General features: G+C 40.0%; 1 protein-coding gene across 9 annotated transcripts in view; it reads right to left on the reverse strand.

Moving 5' to 3' along the window:
- Positions 1 to 19,201, reverse strand: part of ZMYM5 (zinc finger MYM-type containing 5) — an 81,771-nt gene that overhangs the window by 55,705 nt on the left and 6,865 nt on the right. For 8 of the 9 annotated variants that reach the window (XR_009400088.1, XM_059378209.1, XM_059378208.1 and 5 more), the window contains exons 3-4: positions 15,095 to 15,596; positions 14,760 to 14,853 (exon numbers count right to left, since the gene is read on the reverse strand). Coding sequence is in view for 8 of the 9 variants with exons in the window: in XM_059378209.1 (XP_059234192.1) it covers positions 14,760 to 14,853; positions 15,095 to 15,586 (586 nt within the window). In the remaining variant the exon portion in view is untranslated. Of the gene's footprint in view, positions 1 to 14,752; positions 14,854 to 15,094; positions 15,597 to 19,201 lie in introns of all 9 variants that reach the window. The other variant, XM_059378211.1, reaches the window with a different exon arrangement.

Consider the following 19,201-nt stretch of genomic DNA (forward strand, 5'->3'; position numbering starts at 1 on the left):
AGAGAGAGACACAGCAGGAGAGGGAACACAGGCAGGGGGAGTGGGAGAGGGAAAAGCAGGCTTCCTGATGAGCAGGGAGCCTGATGCAGGGCTCAATTCCAGGACCACAGGATCATTACCCAAGCTGAAGGCACAAGTTTAACCAACTAAGCCATCCAGGCACTCCCCACTCCAAACACTTTTTAAAGCAACTATTTCTACAATCCCTTCTCAGCCTTCTAAATATTATTCCATAATCATTAATACAGGTGATAGGTTAATCTGGGAAGACTCAGTTTTCCTAACTTCATGACAGGGACTCCATCATATATTATTGTTAGCTTCAAAATAGTACAGTATTATGTAAAGGTAACAGTGTTTCTCAAACTTTAACATTCATGAGATCACTCGGGAATCTTTTTTAAACAGATTCTAGGGTTGCCTGACTGTCTCAGTTGGTAGAGCATGTGACTTTTGATCTCGGGTTTGTGAATGGATGGATGGATGGATGGATGATGGATGTAGAGATTACTCAGAAATAAAATCATATATAATATGCATTTATACACACATGTATATACATGTACATTCATACACACACATCTATATAAATATAAATCCATTCAAAATCAACAGGTCTAGGAAGGGGTGTAAAGTTCTCCATTTCTAACTCCTGCATGATGGTGAAGCTTTGAGGCCCCAGAGTAATGAATTATTCTATCACTATCTTCAAAAACAGTTTTTTTAGGAGGGCCTCGGTGGTTCAGTTGGTGGAGCATCCAACTCTTGATTTCAGCTCAGGTCGTGATCTCATGGTAGAATCTAGCCCCAGGTCAGGCTCTGAGCTCTGCCGGGACTTTGCTTGGAAGTTCTCAGCCTCTTCCTCTTCTCCAGCCCCCACCCACCCTCCATCAGGCACTCTCTCTCTAAAATAAAAAATAAATCTTAAAAGAAAAGGGAGGGGGGAAGCTTTTGTCATTAGTGAGAGATCTATTGCCCCCAAAGGCCTCTCACAGTATTAATATGGAGAACTATATTTTCATTCCTAAATTCCTACCTACTGCTTCTCATTTTCTTTGTACTATTTCAAGATACCTTTATCATTTTAAAAAAATTTATTTATTTTTACAAGAGAGAGACAAGAGAGAACGCGTGCGTGCACCAGTGGTGGAGGGGGTAGCCGGGGGACAGAGGGAGAAACAGACTCCCCGCTGAGCAGGGAGCCTGATGCAGGACTTGATCTCAGGATCCTGGGATCATGACCTGAGCCAAAGGCAGATGCCTTTTTTAAAAAAAAAGATTTTACTTAAATTTATTTGACAGACAAAGATCACAAGTAGGCCGAGAGGCAGGCAGATAGAAAGGAGGAAGCAAGACCCCCACTGAGCAGAGAGCCTGATTCGGGGCTCCATCCCACAACCCTGGGATCACGACCTGAGCCGAAGGCAGAGGCTTTAATCCACTGAGCCACCCAGGCACCCCCCAAAGGCAGATGCTTCACCGACTGAGCCTCCCAGGCACCCAAGATACCGCCATCTAACAAGCAAAAATGAAACAGATAACAAATACAATTCTTTCATTCTACAGAATGACAACCTGGCAAATATGGAATGTAGTATAATAAAAGTTTTTTGGGGGGCACTGGGTGGCTCAGTGGGTTAAAGCCTCTGCCTTCGGCTCAGGTCATGATCCCAGGGTCCTGGGATGGAGCCCCGCATTGGGTTGTCTGCTCAGCGGGGAGCCTGCTTCCCCCTCTCTCTCTGTCTGCCTCTCTGCCTACTTGTGATCTCTGTTCGTCAAATAAATAAAAAAATTTTTTTAAAATTTTAAAAAAAGAAAGTTTTTTTAATCGCCTAGGGCTAAGTTTCATTACTGATAAATTTTCCTACTTCTGAACCGCTCTAAAGAAAATAAAATTACAGATTCATCTATAGAACAAACATAGGTTGTACTCTGGGACCACTTTTTTATGTGTCATCCAGATGCCACAATAGATTGAATAAAAACAAGGATTAAAAAATAGCAACAATTACAAGATTTGTCATTAGCATTAAAATGGGAGAAATAGAGGTGCCTGGGTGACTCAGATGGTTAACTAGATGCCCTGGCTCAGGTCATGATCCTTCTCAGTAGGGAGTCTGCTTCTCCCTCTGTCCCTCCCCCTACTCTTGCTCTCTTTCTGTACCATTCTCTCTCAAATAAATAAAATCTTTTTTAAAATTTAATTTTATTTACTTATTTGACAGAGAGAGAGATGACAAGCAGGCAGAGAGGCAGGCAGAGAGAGAGGAGGAAGCAGGCTCCCCGCTGAGCAGAGAGCCCGATGCAGGACTCGATCCCAGGACCCTGAGATCATGACCCGAGCCGAAGGCAGCTGCTTAACCCACTGAGCCACCCAGGCGCCCCTCAAATAAATAAAATCTAAAAGAAAAAAAAAACAACTTCTCTGCCCCTTCCCCCATGTGCACATCCTTTCTCTCTAAAAATAAATAAATAGGTGCCCCTGGGTGGCTCATCAGTTAAGCGGCTGCCTTCAGTTCAGGTCATGATCCCAGGGTCCCGGGATCAAGCCCCACAGAGGGTTCCCCACTCAACAGAAAGCCTGCTTCTCCCTCTCCTTATGCCTGTCACTCCCCCTGTTTGTGTTCTCTCTCTCTCTCTCTCTGTGTCAAATAAATAAATAAATAATCTTAAAAAAATATAAAAACAAACAAATAAATCTTTTAAAAATATGGGAGAAATAAAAACTCTGAGCAAAAAATACTGGGCTTTTGAATTTTGTGGACATATCCATAAAGATAGCATATTTATACATATATAGAATTATGGAATGTGAGACAGCTGCTTAGGACAATAATTAGATTCTGAAAAAAAATGTTTAGACTTTATTTATTTGATAGAAGACACAGAGAGAGAGGGAACACAAGCAGGAGGAGTGGGAGAGGGAGAATCAGGCTTCCCGCTGAGCAAGGAGCCTGATGTGGGGCTTGATCGCAGGACTCTGGGATCATGACCTTAGTCGAAGGCAGATGCTTAGCAACTGAGCCACCCAGACGCCCCCTGAAATTTTTTTTAAATATTTTCTTTTTAAATATCTACATCTAACGTGGGGTTTGAATTCACAACCCTGAGATTAAGAGTCAAATGCTCTTCAAACTAAGCCAGCCAGGTGCCCCAAGATTCTGATATTTCTTTTTCACAGTAGCTCTGGTGGCTATATAAATAAAACAAATGTTTCCTTTGTTAATAGCACAACTGTTTTATTTCTCTAAATTTCAAATTTTCTTATTTCATCAATTTTAAAATTTCATTTTATTTTTGGTATTTTTACCTCCAGCTTAAACTTAACCTTTTAATCAAATTCTTCCATGTCCTTTCCTAAGAATGTTTTAAGAGGAGAAGGGCCCTAGTAGGTTACTTAGTCCAAATCCTGGTTATTATATACAAGGAAAACTGAGTCCTAGAAGTTACATGATTTATCCAAAGCTTAATAAATACTAGATACCCTACTGACTTTTAGAGGTTATTCATTTGTTCTCGCATCTAAACTCTTCTGCTTAAAAATATTTCAGCATTTCTACTATAGTGTTGGTCTGCTAATCTGAAAAGTTCTTTTGGTGTCTCACATAAAGAGACACCAATCCCACTTTTGGCGGTTTTATTTATTTATTTTTTTGGACTGTTAAAGAATAATGTACACATAAAGGTTTATAAATCTTTATGTGTGGAGCTCAATTAAATTTTTTAAAGTCTTTTTTTTTTTTTTTGAGAGAGAGAGAGAAAGGGGGAAAGGAAAAGAGAGAATGTGAAGCAGGCTCCACACCCAATGCAGAGCCTGACACAGGGCTCAATCTTGACTGAGATCCTAACCTGAACCCATATGAAGAGTTGGATGCTCAACAAATGAGCCACCCAGGCACATGGCTCAATTAAACTTTTTACAGTGAATATATCTACCTGACCACCATCCACATCAACAAACAGAAAAAGTCCAATATCCCAGAAGCCTTGTCTTTTCTCAATAATTTCCTTCTTTTCGGGGCGCCTGGGGGGCTCAGTGGGTTAAGGTCTCTGCCTTCGGCTCAGGTCATGATCCCAGTGTCATGGGATTGAGTCCCGCATCGGGCTCTCTGCTCCGCCGGGAGCCTGCTTCCTCCTCCTCTCTCTCTCTGTCTGCCTCTCTGCCTACTTGTGATCCCTGTCAAGTAAATAAATTTTTAAAAATCTTAAAAAAAAAATTTCCTTCTTTTCTTGTAAGCCATCCCTATTCGAACTTCAAAGATTAGTTTTCTCTTATTTTGAAATTCACATACACTGAAAATCATACAGTATGTACAATTTTGTGGCTGATTCCCTTAACTCAACATCTTGTCTGTAAGGTTCAGTCAAATTACGTGCAGTAATATTCCACTGTGTGGCTAGAACTATTTATCAGTCCTACTGTTGATGGACATTTGATTGCTACAAATTTTGACTATGATTTCTGTACACGTCTTTTAATGGTTTCCTAAGGTATTTATCCTGCATGTGGTTTGTAAATGTTCTTGAATTTGTAGGCTAATGTGTTTTTTTTTGCCATTTTAGAAAATTCTCAATTGTACCTCTTCTGTCTCATTTCTCTCCTCCTCCTCCTGGAATATTAATTAAACACATGGGGCTTTTTGTCATATCACAGACATCTTACATTCTTTTCTGGTTTTCCACTTTTCTATGATTCAGTCTGGACTTTTTCTTATTTCTTCCAATTCTCTTATACTCTTCTTCAGCTATGCCCAACCTGCAGTTAAAATGCAGTTCCTTAAAATCTTTATCTAATAATCCTATTATTAGATCCCTTGTAGGTTCACCTCTACTGTCTTTTCATTTTCCGTGATATGGCCTTGTCTCCTAATGTTCCTGATTACTTTTTATTGTGCTTACAGGAAAAGCTGAGGCTCTATATTATGTCAGCAACCCAAGCCAGAGGTTGGAAGCAGTTTTTTTGGGGGGGGGGGGGGGCTGTTTGTTTTTTCTACCAGTATCCCTCTTTGTGAACCCCCGTGAATCTGTTGAAAGCTCTTACAGCCTTTCTCTGTGTTTTTTCTAGAACTATGCACCCATAAGAGAAAAGCGGCTTCAAATGACAGATTACTTCTCTGGACTCCTTCTCTTAGATCTCAGAGCGTTAATTTTCCCACTGTATTTATGCCCTGTGATGCTTTTGATGCATATTTTACAGATTTTGCCCCTCTTCCCCAATAACTTTCTGCAAGAGAAACTGAAATTACCTAGTCTTTAATTATCAGAAATAGAATGCCCTAGTATCAGAATAATAGCCAGAAATGACTATAATGCAATAAAAAATAAAACAGATGCAAGAGCGATTTCTACATAAAGGTATTTCCTGTGATGAGTTTTTTACTGTTTATATAAAGATTTGTGATGAGTAGAAAACTTTTGCTGAAAAAGTCAACGCTAGAAGTTAATGAAAGGATTAAATGACTCAAAGGTCCATTCTAATGGATATCATCCTATTTTCATAAGATGAAATGCAAAGGTTTATGTGTATTTTATGCAGAGCCATAATTCTGTATGATGAAATTTGAATATGTAGGCCCTAGATTTATTTGTAATTCAACTCCAGAAATCTTCATTTTCTTATTTTTTTTTCCCCGTTTTGGAAATCCTTCTACTTATAGAAGTAGAAAGCACACAGAAACTAAAGTAAGGGGGAAAAGGGACTTTCCACTGCCTGACATAGACAAGAGGCCACAGCAAAACAGATCCACCATCTCCAACTGCTCTCGGCAAGATCCATCAAAGCACTGCCACAAGCCTGACAGTTTGTGAGCATCCCAGAGGAGGGCCAGCACAACTGGAGAGAGAGTCCTGCCCCGGGAGAGTGGAGGACAACCACATGCCAATCTGCCTGCAGGCACCACCCACCACCAAAAGCTTCTTAGGGGACAATACAGGGAAAGTGTCTGTAGTCCGGGCTACTTCATCTCTGGTGGAAAATTGGTCTGACTCAACTCAAACCCAAGGCAGGCGGCCCCCGACTGGCCCACTAACACCATGGGGACCAGACTGTGCCCACAACAGGCAGAGAGCCATCGCAGGCAGGACTAAAGGCAACACAGCTCCACCACACCAGTAGAACACCCCTGGAGCAACATACGTAGGAGAAACCCCTGAAGTACCAGGCTCTGGGGAACAGCGGACATTGAACTGCAGGACCTCTTTGTCATAAAGCTACTACTTTCAAGTGTGGGAGACATGGCTTACTTTCCTAACACAGAGAAATAGACACAGCAACAGACAGAATGAGGATACAGAGGAATATGTCCCAGATGAAAGAACAGAAACCAATCAGAGCAAGAGACCTAAGCAAAATGGAGATAAGAAACATGTCTGAGGGGCACCTTAGTGGCTCAGTGGGTTAATCCTCTACCTTTGGCTCAGGTCATGACCCAGGGTCCTGGGATCGAGCCCCACATTGGGCTCTCTGCTCAGCAGGAAGCCTGGTCCCCCCCGCTTCTCTGGCTGCCTCTCTGCCTACTTGTGATCTCTCTCTGTCAAATAAGTAAATAAAAATTAAAAAAAAAAAAAAAAAAAAAGAAACAAACATGTCTGATACTGAATTTAAAATAACATTCATAAAGAGCATCTGGAATTGAGAAAGGAGTGCAGAACCTTCATGAGACCCTCCACCAAGAGACAGCAGCCTCAAAGAACGAATTAGAGCTACTGGACAGAAATAAAAATAGACCACCTGGAATAAATAGCAAACAAGAGGAAGTAGAAGAATGGATCAGCTACCTGTCTATCAGGACAGAGTTATGGAAAATAATCAAGCTAATGAGAGGGGGGGAAAATACACAAAATAAGAATAGACCCAGGGAACTCAGCGACAACGTCAAGCTAACAGTCTCATGACAGGGATCCCAGAAGGAGAAGAGCGAGGAAAGGGGGCAGATTTGTCTGAAGAAAGAATAGCTAAGAACTTCCTGAATCTGGGGAAGGAAGGAGAAATCCAGATCCAGGAGGTAGAGAGAGCCCCCAACAAAACCAACCCTAAGAGGTTTGCACCAAGACACAAAGTAATTAAGATGGCCAAAAGTAGTGATAACGACAGAATTTTAAAAGCAGCAAGAGAAAGGAAAGCAGTGACATACAAGAGAAACCCCAAACAGCTATCAGCGGCTTTTTCAGCAGAAACTATGCAGGTCAGAAGAAAGTGGCATGATAAATTCCAAAGGCTAAAAGGAAAAAATCTAGAGCCAAAAATACTCTATCCAGCAAGGTTTTCATTTAGAATAGAAGAAGAGGTAGAGTGTCCCAGAAAAACAAAAGTTAAAAGCAAAATCAGCCATGTCCCTGTCACCCAGGATGCCATCGGCCTGTGGGTCCTAAATCCACAGTCCAGCTGCGGACCTCCTGCCCGAGTGGGCGTGCCACAGCCTGCCACCAGCCAAGTCAATACCCCTTCACCACAGATTGATGAGGACTCAAACTGACAATTTTCCCCTCAAATTTCAGCCCCTGTGCTCAAGTTTGTGTGCAAAAGTGGGCATAATTATAATAGCAGAATGAAGCATTCCACACAGTGACACTAATTCTGTGGCATATATCATGGATAAAAGATTGTACTAGGCAGAGAACACCTCCAACAAGCAATCAAAGAACACATACAGCATGAGGCTAATTACTAAAAGAAACAAACCCAGGAAAAATAAAACAGGATGAAATCAGAGAGGGAGACAAACCATAAGAGACTCTTAATCATAGGAAACAAACTAGGCTGCTGGAAGGGAGGTAGGTGTGGTACCTGGGGGATAGGTATTAAGTGGGGGCACTTGATGGAATGAGCACTGGGTGTTCTATGCAACTGACAAATCACTGAACTCTACCTCTGAAACTAATAATACACTGTATGTTACTTAATTGAATTTAAATAATAAAGAACCCCCTTCCACACACACACAAAAGAAACTAAAGTAAGACACTGACTCAAAGTAACAAAATAATAATAATAATAAAGTTGGTGCCATCTGCTTCTATAAGTCTGGGAGAATTTAGTTTTACTAATGCTAACAGCAAGCAAAAACAAAACTAGGGCTAATATTAAAATTAGACGTTTACTACTCTACATCGAAGTTAGAGAAAATCAGCAACAATGACAGAGACTGTCCTTTTGACAGCTGACTTAACATTTAAGAAAGCTTCAAAAAGAACTTTAGCATCACTTTTCACCCGACAACTTGGTAAACATTCTTTTTAGAATTCCATAGTAAGTGTTATTATTTAAAGGATATACTTCTGTAACTTTTGCCCCCCCAAAATAGAATTTTAGAGAACTCAGGAATATTGCAAATTCATGCATACTTCATAAATAAAAGAAATTTGTTGCCATGAATCAAACAAAATAGTTTAAATGTATGTAGTCTAAGAACATCTCCATTTAAATGTTCTTTTTTTTTTTTTAAGATTTTATTTATTTATCAGAGAGAGAGAGAGAGAGCAAGCACAGGCAGACAGAATGGCAGGCAGAGGCAGAGGGAGAAGCAGGCTCCCTGCTGAGCAAGGAGCCCGATGCGGGACTCGATCCCAGGACGCTGGGATCACGACCTGAGCTGAAGGCAGCTGCTTAACCAACTGAGCCACCCAGGCGTCCCAAGAACATCTCCATTTAGATGAATGTCAAGTGAGCTATTCTGTGCTTCTTTTCTGTTACATTTTAAAATCACTCATACTTCACATTATAAGAAAAAATAGAAATGTAAAATACACTTCTGAATTAGTGAGATAAAGAGTTGACAAGGCAAGAATAATTGAAACTATTTCTAAATAACATTTTCAAGTTTCATTTATGCCCACAATTTGAGTGAAATGATAGTATAGCATCTAACTACAGTATGCTTTTCCATAGCATCAATCTATGCTATACTTTTATTATTTTAAAAGTAGGCTCCATGGAGCCCAATGCAGGGCTTGAACTCACGAGTCAGATGCCCAAGTGACTGAGCCACCCAGGTGTCCCCCATGCTATGCTTTACACTGAAAATCATCTTTGGGGTGTCTGAGTGGCTCAGTCTATTAAGCATCTGCCTTCAGCTCAGATTCACAATCCCAGGGTTCTGGGATCAAGCCCCATGTTGGGCTCTCTGCTCAGCAGGAGCCCCCTTGTTCCTCTCCCTCCCATTCCCCCTGTGTACACTCTGTCAAATAAACAAAATCTTTAAAAAAGAAAAGCATCTTACTTATACACATTTTCCAATAAATACCCAACTTCATCAACTTATTCTAGAAGGTGAAAAATGGTGAAAGCAAACATTAAGAAACGGGGGCAAAATTTCTGGTTTTAAGTCCAGAGCTTATGCTTATGCAAGTAAACATCTACAATTTAAGAATGAATTATGGAACAAAATATAGGTAGAAGAGCAAGAGAAATAAACAGATCCAAAAGGACAATTTTGTTTTTCTTCTTCTTCTTTTTTTAAAAGATTTTATTTATTTGCCAGAGAGAAAGCGAGAGAGCGGCAAGCAAAGGGAGAAGCAGGCTCCCCACTGAGCAAGGAGCCCGATGGGGGACTTGATCCCAGGACCCTGAGATCATGACCAGAACCAAAGGCTGACACTCAAAACTGAATGAGTGACCCAGGCATCTCTGAAGGACAGTTTTCAACGGACACTATTTAAAGTCTTCAATTGCTTTTAAGTTTAACACACCCTTTGTTAGAGATCGCAAGTTTTTATGACATGATTGCTCAGATTTAATTCTTATTCAATAAATGAAAGATGTACATAGCTATAAATAGATGACAAAACATGAACAAAAAGTTTGCAAATAAATTTTTAAAACTTCAGTGATGTGTAAATTAAATTAAGATGGCACCACCTTCCAAGGACAAGTTTAGCAAACATTAAATAATACTCCTATCCTCAAACTTATGATACGGAAAAATTAATGCTTTAAGGAAAGTAATACCATTTTTTGGTAGGGGTAATTTTGCATTGACCATCAAAAGTTTTAAAAATATGTTGACTTGGGGTGTTTGGGAGGCTCAGTCAGTTGGGGATCTCACTCTTAGTTTTGGCTCAGGTCATGATCTTAGGGTCATGAGATCAAGCCCCAAGTCCAGGTCTGCTTGGGATTCTCTCCTCTCCCTTTCCCTCTTCCTCCTCACATGTGCATGCACACACATGCTCTAAAATAAATACATAAAATACATAAAATCTTTAAAAAAAATATGTTGACACTGTCTTTTTTTTTAACATGTTGACACTTTGACCTACAATTCCACCTATAGAAACTTTTTTCAGTAAGAGAAGTGTGCCAGTTTGCAGAAATATTCACGAAAAACCTCTTTACAATCGCAAAGACTAGAAACAACTTCAAATAACTACTAAATGATTATATAAATATAAAAAAGATAATTCTATTTGATGAGAGCTAATATGATGAAATGTCAAATACTCCTCCTTCCCTCACTCCAGGTCAAAAACAAGGCAAGGCTTTTTATACTCTGTATTAGAAAAAGAAAGAAACAGGGATCTGTGAGGCCAAACGATTTCCAAGATAATACTACCATTCTTTGCATTTTTTACTGTGTTGGCATTTACAATAATGGTGCAAAAGCGGTGACAGGTAAAACTGCTGGGAGTTGAACCAAACTGTATTTCTTCACTATCACACACCTACAATAAAGAAAAAGTGTCCCCTGCACTTATGGTAGCAACACCAACTGGTGAATACAATTCTGATACTAACTTGGAATTAGCAATGGACCCCACAGGTTTAAAGGCATAATCCCCCAAGACTGCCAGTCACTTGAGATGCCACCCATACTTCTGGCCAAATAGCTATATATATAATCTGAGAGGTTCCCAAGACCGCCCCCTCCGAGGGGCCTTAGGAGAGCTCTATACTTACAATCACAGTTTTAATATTAAGGATTCAAATCAGGACCAACCAAATGAAGAGACAAAGGAGGGTAAGGTCTAGAAGGCCTGACAGAGACTCTGTGCCTACTCTCTATGGAATCAGGTAGCATTTCCTACCTGGCACATTGATGAATACACCAACCAGTAGGCTGCATTGAGCTTTGGGGTCTACAGTTTTTATTGGTGCCTAACTGCATGTTACTGAACTAAATCTCTAGCATCCCTCTCCTCCCTTGAGGTTGGCTGGCTAAAACCTCCAATACTCTATAATCACATGGTTGGTCTTTCTGGTGACCCTCCCTCAGTCTCTGTCATTTCACCCAAGTCTTAGCCCAAATTCAAGTGTAATCCAAAGGGCTCATAAATAGAAAACACAACCCCAATACTAGGGAAATTCCAAGGATTTAGTCTTTCTCCTAAGAACTAAGGACACAAATGCCAGTAAACTTATGTATTATACAATAGATGTCTGTGATGAAATAGTAAAAATTATTATTAATTTTACTAAGTTTAAGCTTTCAACTATATGTTAATATTTTGTACGACAGAGAAACATGCATAAGCAGGGAAGCATAAATAAACCACTTTTGTTTCATACCGAAGTACAATGGTTGTCTGAAGGAAAAATGGAAAAGTGCTTGTAAAACAGATTGCAAGCTGAACTACTTTTTCATGAAATACCATTTTTACTTGAAAGAATGACAAACTGGCTATTGACATTTTCTTGAAAACAAATCAAGAAAAATTCACTTCAAGAAAAATGATAGCATTAGTTGTTGAGAAAATTTGAGCTTTCAAGTGAAAATTAGCATCTTTGAAAACTGTATCCACTACTGTCAGCTTGACAGCTTTCTTAAGTGTCAACATTTAAAATAAAGTGTCAACATTCATAAGTTCATTCATAAGTTCATCAATATTTTCCAAAAATATGCATTTTTTAATTGACTAAAGCACAATGTTACAAAACATATAAAGGTAAAAAATTCACTCACAGATCAATGAAACTTAATGTAATAAAGTATGAAAACCTCACTAGATGGTTTCAGATTCTACACTGTTAACAAATTTTAAGAAACTGCCGCTTGTCAAGTTTTGGTGCTGTGTTAAAAAACCTCACAACTATCCATAATTGTCTGGAACAGTGCTCTCCTCTACAACCAAATGTCTATGTGAGGGCAGATTTTTGTTTTATACTTAAAACAAGATATAGCACAGATTCAATGTAGAAATAGATGTGAGAAGATACCACATACTTGCTGTCTTCTACAACATCAGACTTTAAAGAGATTTGCAGAAATGTAAAACAATGCCACTGTTCACTAAATTTTTGAAAATAATTTCACTATAGTTTAGTGTACAGTTTCAACAGTAAAAAATGGGAAATCACAGGAACACCCAGGTGGCTCAGCTGGTTAAGCATCTGCCTTTGGCTCAGGTCATGAACTCAAGGTCCTGGAATTGAGCCCCCATCACGCTCCCTGCTCAGAGGGGGTCTGCTTCTCCCTCTGCCCCTCCCTGTCACTCATGCTTTCAGATGAATTAATCTTGAGGGCAGGGAGGGAAACCATACCAAAAAAAAAAAAAAAAAAAAAATGTAGAGGAATGGGTATCTCAGAAAGAAGTATTTTATAGACACAGAAACTTGTTTTTTAAAGATTTATTTTTTTCTTTAATTTTTTCTTAAGATTTTATTTATTTGACAGAGTGCACACCACGTAGGCAGCATGGCAGGCAGAGGGAGAGAGGGAGAAGCAGGCTCTCCACTGAGCAGGAAGCCTGATGAAGGGCTTGATCCAGGACTGTGGGATCATGATCTGAGCCGAAGCCACTTAACTGACTGAGCCACCCAGATGCCCCTACTTTTCTATTTTAGACAGAGAGAGAGAGAGAGAGAGAGAGAGAGAGCGCACAAGCACGAGAGCACCTGTGTGAGCATGAGTGGGAGGGGCAGAGGGAGAGAGTATCCCAAGCAGACTCAGAGCTGATTATGGATTGAGTGGTGGGGCTCAATCTAATATACCTGAGATCATGACCTGAGCAGACACCAAAAGTGGGACACCAAATCAACTGTGCCACCCAGGTGGCCCACAGAAAGACCTGAGCAGACACCAAAAGTGGGACACCAAATCAACTGTGCCACCCAGGTGGCCCACAGAAACTTCTATTTCTAAAATGACATATTAAAATTTAGAGTAAGTAAACCAACAGAACACAAAACTATATATAATGTGCTGAATTTAGTTTTTAAAACCACAGAGGCAAAAACTGTATTCAAGCAAAGAAACCAAAATTTTAACAGTAGTCCTTGCTAGTTAGTGGGATATGGTAACCAATATTTTCTATTTCTAACCATGTTTCTTACAAATGTTCTGTAATAATCAGATAGTATTCTCATAACTACACAAAAAGATTAATTTTAAAAAGGAAAGTAAAAAATTCTAGCATTCCATTAAAAGAGTAAATGAGGTTCTGATGTTTAGCTACTTTTTAGAATTTCCCAAAATTCTGGGGCACCTGGGGGGCTCAGCGGTTTAAAGTCTCTGCCTTCAGCTCAGGTCATGATCCCAGGGTCCTGGGATCAAGCCCTCCATCGGGCTCTCTGCTCAGAAGGAAGACTGCTTCCCTTCTTCTCTCTGTCTGCCTCTCTGCCTACTTGTGATCTCTGTCTGTCAAATAAAATCTAAAAAAAAAAACCTATTAAAAAAATCTTTCCCGGGACGCCTGGGTGGCTCAGTTGGTTAAGCGGCTGCCTTCGGCTCAGGTCATGATCCCAGCATCCTGGGATCGAGTCCCACATCGGGCTCCTTGCTCGGCAGGGAGCCTGCTTCTCCCTCTGCCTCTGCCTGCCTCTCTGTCTGCCTGTGCTTGCTCGCTCTCTCTCCCTCCATCACTGACAAATAAATAAATAAATAATCTTAAAAAAAAAAAAAAAATCTTTCCCAAAATTCTAAGTTGGTCAACAGCTTATAAAGCACTAGAACAGCCAAAAAACAGTACCTAAACAAATTTTAAAACTCTCAAACCCCCACAACTAAATCATTACAAAGCTTCCAAAAAGATATGCTAATTTTTTAAACAGCTTTCATTTATATTTGAAAAGAACAAGTTGGTCCATGTAAGTTGTTTTTTTTTCTTTTCTTTTTTTAAAGATTTATTTCTTTGATAGAGAGGGAGGGGGAGAGAAAGACAGACAGACAGACACACACACACACACACACACACACACAGAGTAAGAGAGGGAACAAAAGCAGGGAGCATGGGAGAGGGAGAAGCAGGCTCCCAACTGAGCAGGAAGCCCAACTGGGGCTTGATCCCAGGACCCCAGGACCTTGACCCAGAAGGCAGGCACTTACTGACTGAGCCACCCAAACACCCTGTCCCTCTAAGTTTTAAAAATACAGGGCTCTGACTTAAGGGCAAGAAAGTTGACCAACTTTTAAAATAAAGCAACTAATAAAATGCTGATTTAAAATAAAAAATCAGAGATAAGAAGTCCAAAACTAACCACCTCACATGCAAAAATCGAAATTTCAAGTTATGTAATTACAAATTAAATAAAATTCAATTATTACATATTTCTTTATTTCTTCATTTCACTTTTTTTTTTATTCTATCATTTTTACATTAAAATAAAGATACTAGTTAGCAGGGTGGTGGCAGTGAAGTATGGAAGTTTTCAATTAAAACACTTCAGATGTATAACACATTGGGTAAAATAGACTTAATTTCTAAAAAATCAGGGACCAAGTAAAATCAAGTATAAAATATTTTATATATATATTTTATTCTTAATATGGAAGTCAAGAGAAATAAAGTATTTCATATATAGAAGGTAAATAAAATCACTTACTGCTTACCAGGACTATGATGAGTTGCATATTCTCCATTCTGAAATTCATCTCCTGCCACATTCATTCTACCAGGATTAAAAGGTCCTACTGCAGTCTTGGTCTGTGAAGTCAAAGATGGGGTGTATGTTTGTATATTAACACCAAAATTACTTGACTGAAGTCCTTTAGCGACATCTCCCAAGCTGGTATTTTATAGTGATGTTTTATATATGTAATCATTAAGTTCGTATCTCGCCCAGCATTCACAGAGCTTATATCTGTTTCTAAGGTTGTAACATTAGTAATAGGAATTTCAGAGTCGATTCTGTAGTGATAACATTATTACCCATTCCTGCATTTACCTTACTTCTTGAAAGACTGGAAGTGGAGAAATCCAAATCTCTGGTTCTATTTTTAGTTCCAGGAAGTCCCCATTCAACAAAATTGGAAGAATTTTTCTTTTCCCCTCCATTTGTTTTTATGTCCTCTTCATCATCGATAACAATTGTCTCACTCACATTTCCCTTCTGAGAAGGCAAATCTCTTGAGGCAGGAAGAATTATGGAATAGTTTCCTTGTAGCCTTTCATTGCTTGATGAAGCAAATATAAAATTTCTTTGATCAGCTATTGCTGGAGTAGAAGTCGAAGGAGGTTGTATAAATTCAATAAATACGACATCATCATCATCATCACCATCTTCTACTGATGAATTTCTACATCTGTTAACTAAAGGACTAGCTGGGTTACCAAATGAATTTCCTATATCCATGAGACTAGCTGCCATGGCTTTATGCTCTAATAAAACAGGAGTTTGTTCATCCAAGTCTAATCCTCTCACTGAACATTTATCCATGCCAAAGAACCTGTAGGAAACAGAGAATAGTTTAAAAAAAAAAAAAGAAAGTACTAGTATGATTACTGAGCTTTATCACAATGGAATAACACAAAGGAAATTTTAAATTCTCGTGACTTTTACCTAACTTATAGGGAAAAAATTATGACTTATTTTGTTTTTTCTCTCTCACTAACCATTTAATGCTTACCTCAGAATTTAATGGAAATTAATCATCAAATTTGTGGTACTCCTTTAAAAATTTACTCATAGTACTTGTTTATTTATTTAACCTACTTATCCTTTACAATGAAAAAACAAAAAAAAACCCACAAGTCTTCCTTTGAATTAGTAACAAAACAATCCTATCAAATACCAATAATCCTGGGGGCGCCTGGGTGGCTCAGTGGGTTAAGCAGCTGCCTTCGGCTCAGGTCATGATCTCAGGGTCCTGGGATCAAGTCCCGCCTCGGGCTCTCTGCTCAGCAGGGGCCTGCTTCCTTCCCTTCCCCTCTCTCTGCCTGCCTCTCTACCTACTGTGATCTCTCTCTGTCAAATAAATAAATAAAATCTTTAAAAAAAAAATACCAATAATCCTGGGTCCGAGCTATAATTACTATACTTTTATCTACTAAAATAACTATGATATAGTCTAATCCTTATTTCCCTAGTATCTTTGGTCACTGATTTTCAAATTCTCTGCTTCCGACATAACTTTGATTAAATCTTTCTGAATCTTTCTTGTTTTTGTACAGAAACCGCCAAACATTGTTATGGGTGTTTTATGTAAAATTCCGAAAACAGCCCCATAATGTAGGTATAATTTAATTCACTTAGCAAATCAGGAAAGAGGGGCGCCTGCGTGGCTCAGTGGGTTAAGGCCTCTGCCTTCCGCTCGGGTCATGATCCCAGGGTCCTGGAATTGAGCCTGGTATCAGACTCCCTGCTTGGTGGGGAGCCTGCTGCCCCCTCTCTCTGTCTCTACATGCCTCTCTGCCTACTTGTGACCTCTGCCTGTCAAATAAATTAATCTTAAAAGAAAGAAGGAGTAAGGATAAGAGTTATCATTAAAACAAAGATATAAGGGCGAATGGGTGGCTCAGTTGTTAAGCGTCTGCCTTCTGCTTGGGTCATGATCCCAGAGTCCTGGGACTGAGCCCCGTATCGGGCTCCCTGCTTGGCGGGAAGCCTGCTTTTCTCTCTCCTACTCCTCCTGCTTGTGTTCCCTCTCTCACTGTGTCTGTCAAATAAATGAGTAAAATCTTCAAAAATAAAATAAAATAAATAAAATAAATAAAAGACATAAATAAGACTGTTTTGGGGATGCCTGAGTGCTCAGTAGGTTAAGCGGCTGACTTTGGCTTGGATAGTGATCTTGGCGTCCTGGAATTGGGCCCCTAGTCAGGTTCCACCCTTACTCTTACCCCACCCTTATCTCTCTCCCTTTGCCCCTCCCCCTACACATGTTCTCTCTCTCTCAAATAAAAATCTTTATTTAAATAAATAAATAGTGTTTTGCCCTTTTGTATTTACTTTTAGTGAATACTTTTAGTCACTTTAGTGATCAGTTGCTTTTATTTCCTGAGGGTTGATATATTTATCTCCTTTTTTTTGGTAAGATTTTATTTGCTTATTTGACAGAGATCACAAGTACGCAGAGGGGCAGGTGGGGGTGGTGGGGAAGCAGGCTCCCTGCTGAACAGGAAGCCCGATGCAAGGCTGGATCCCAAGACCCTGGGATTATGACCTGAGCCGAACCCACTGAGCCACCCATATATTTATCTTTTTAAAAAACTGTGACAAAATAGGGGTACCTGGGTATCTCAGTCAGATAAGTGTTTTTTAGTTTTTAAATATTTCACTCATCCATTTAAGAGAGAGCACAGGGGGAAAAGTGAGAGGGAGAAGCAGACTCCCCGCTGAGCAGAGAGCCTGATGTGGGGCTCAATCCCAAGACCCTGAGATATGACCTGAGCTGGAGGCAGATGCTTAATCCACTTAGCCACCCAGGCACCCCAAGTGCTGACTCTTGATTACAGCTCAGGTCTTAACCTCAGGGTTATGGGTTCAAGCTGCATAATGGGCTCCACAATGGGTGTGGAACCTACTTGAAAAAAAAATTTGTGGCATGGGGCGCCTGGGTGGCTCAGTTGGTTGGACGACTGCCTTCGGCTCAGGTCATGATCCTGGAGTCCCACATCCCCGCTCCATGGGGAGTCTGCTTCTCCCTCTGACCTTCTCCTCACTCATGTTCTCTCTCACTGTCTCTCTCTCAAATAAATAAATAAAATCTTAAAAAAAAAAAAAATTTGTGGCATAATACATATAACATAAAACTTACCATTTTAACCATTTTTAAGTGTACATTCAGTGTCAGTTTCTAAAATTTTTTAAAGAATGTTTATCTTTATTTGAGAGAAAGAGTGAGCATAAGCAAGGGAGGAGGGCAGAAGGAGAAGGAGAAGCAGACTCCCCACTGAGCAGGACTTGATCCTAGGACCTGAGATCATGACCTAAGCCGAAGGCAGTTAACAGAGTCACCCTGGCACCTTGTTTTTTAAAATTAGCAAGTTTCTGGCTAAATTTTTTTTTTTAAGATTTTATTTATTTATTAGACACAGAGAGAGAGATCACAAATAGGCAGAGAGGCAGGCAGAGGGGGAGGTGGAAGCAGGCTCCCTGCTGAGCAGAGAGCCCGATGTAGGGCCATGTAGGGCTCCATCCCAGGACCCTGAGACCATGACCAGAGCTGAAGGCAGACACTTAACCCACTGAGCCAGCCAGGTGCCCCTCTGGCTAAATACTTATTAATTGAATAATTCACTAGCCATTCAATATTCAATTATGTTTACACATACAATTACATAGAAACTACATAATAAAAAGAATCTGTTAGATTTTTAAAAAAAGATTTAGAGAGAGAGAGAGGGAGCATGCTCCTGCACACACATATGCATGCATTTGTGCCACTGAGGGGCATATGGGGAGAGAGAATCTCAAGCAGACTCCCCGCAGAATGCTGAGCCCAACTGGCAGGGAGGGGGAGAGCTTGATCTCAAGATACTGAGATCATGACCCGAGCCCAAACCAAGAGTCAGATGCTCAACCAATTGAGCCACCAAGGCACCCCAAGAACCTGCGATTAAAGAAAAAAAATTAGCTCAAATAGAAATGTTTAGATTATGACAAGATTAGTACATGATGAGAAAGGTAAACTAACTTACTTTATGAACCTTCAAAAATTAAAAACCAACAGGAAAATACTTAGAAATATTTCATTATTGAGGTACCTGGCTAGCTCAGTTGCTAGAACATGTGACTTGATCTTGGGGTTTTGAGTCTGAGGCCCACATTGGGCATAGATTAGTTAAAAACAAAAACAAAAACAAAACACACCATAAAAAAATGAACGTTTAAAGCAGTTATTTTTTTTGTTTTATTTTAAACGTTCATTTTTTTGGACACTTGTAACTGTAAGCTCTATAAAAAATAATCAAGAGATAGGTTACAGGGGCGCCTGGGTGGCTCAGTGGGTTAGGGCCTCTGCCTTTGGCTCAGGTCATGGTCCCAGGGTCCTGGGATGGAGCCGCGCATCAGGCTCTCTGCTCGGCGGGGAGCCTGCTTCCTTCTCTCTCT

This window comes from Mustela nigripes, chromosome 15 (genome assembly GCF_022355385.1).
Source record: "Mustela nigripes isolate SB6536 chromosome 15, MUSNIG.SB6536, whole genome shotgun sequence".
Lineage (NCBI taxonomy): Eukaryota > Metazoa > Chordata > Mammalia > Carnivora > Mustelidae > Mustela > Mustela nigripes.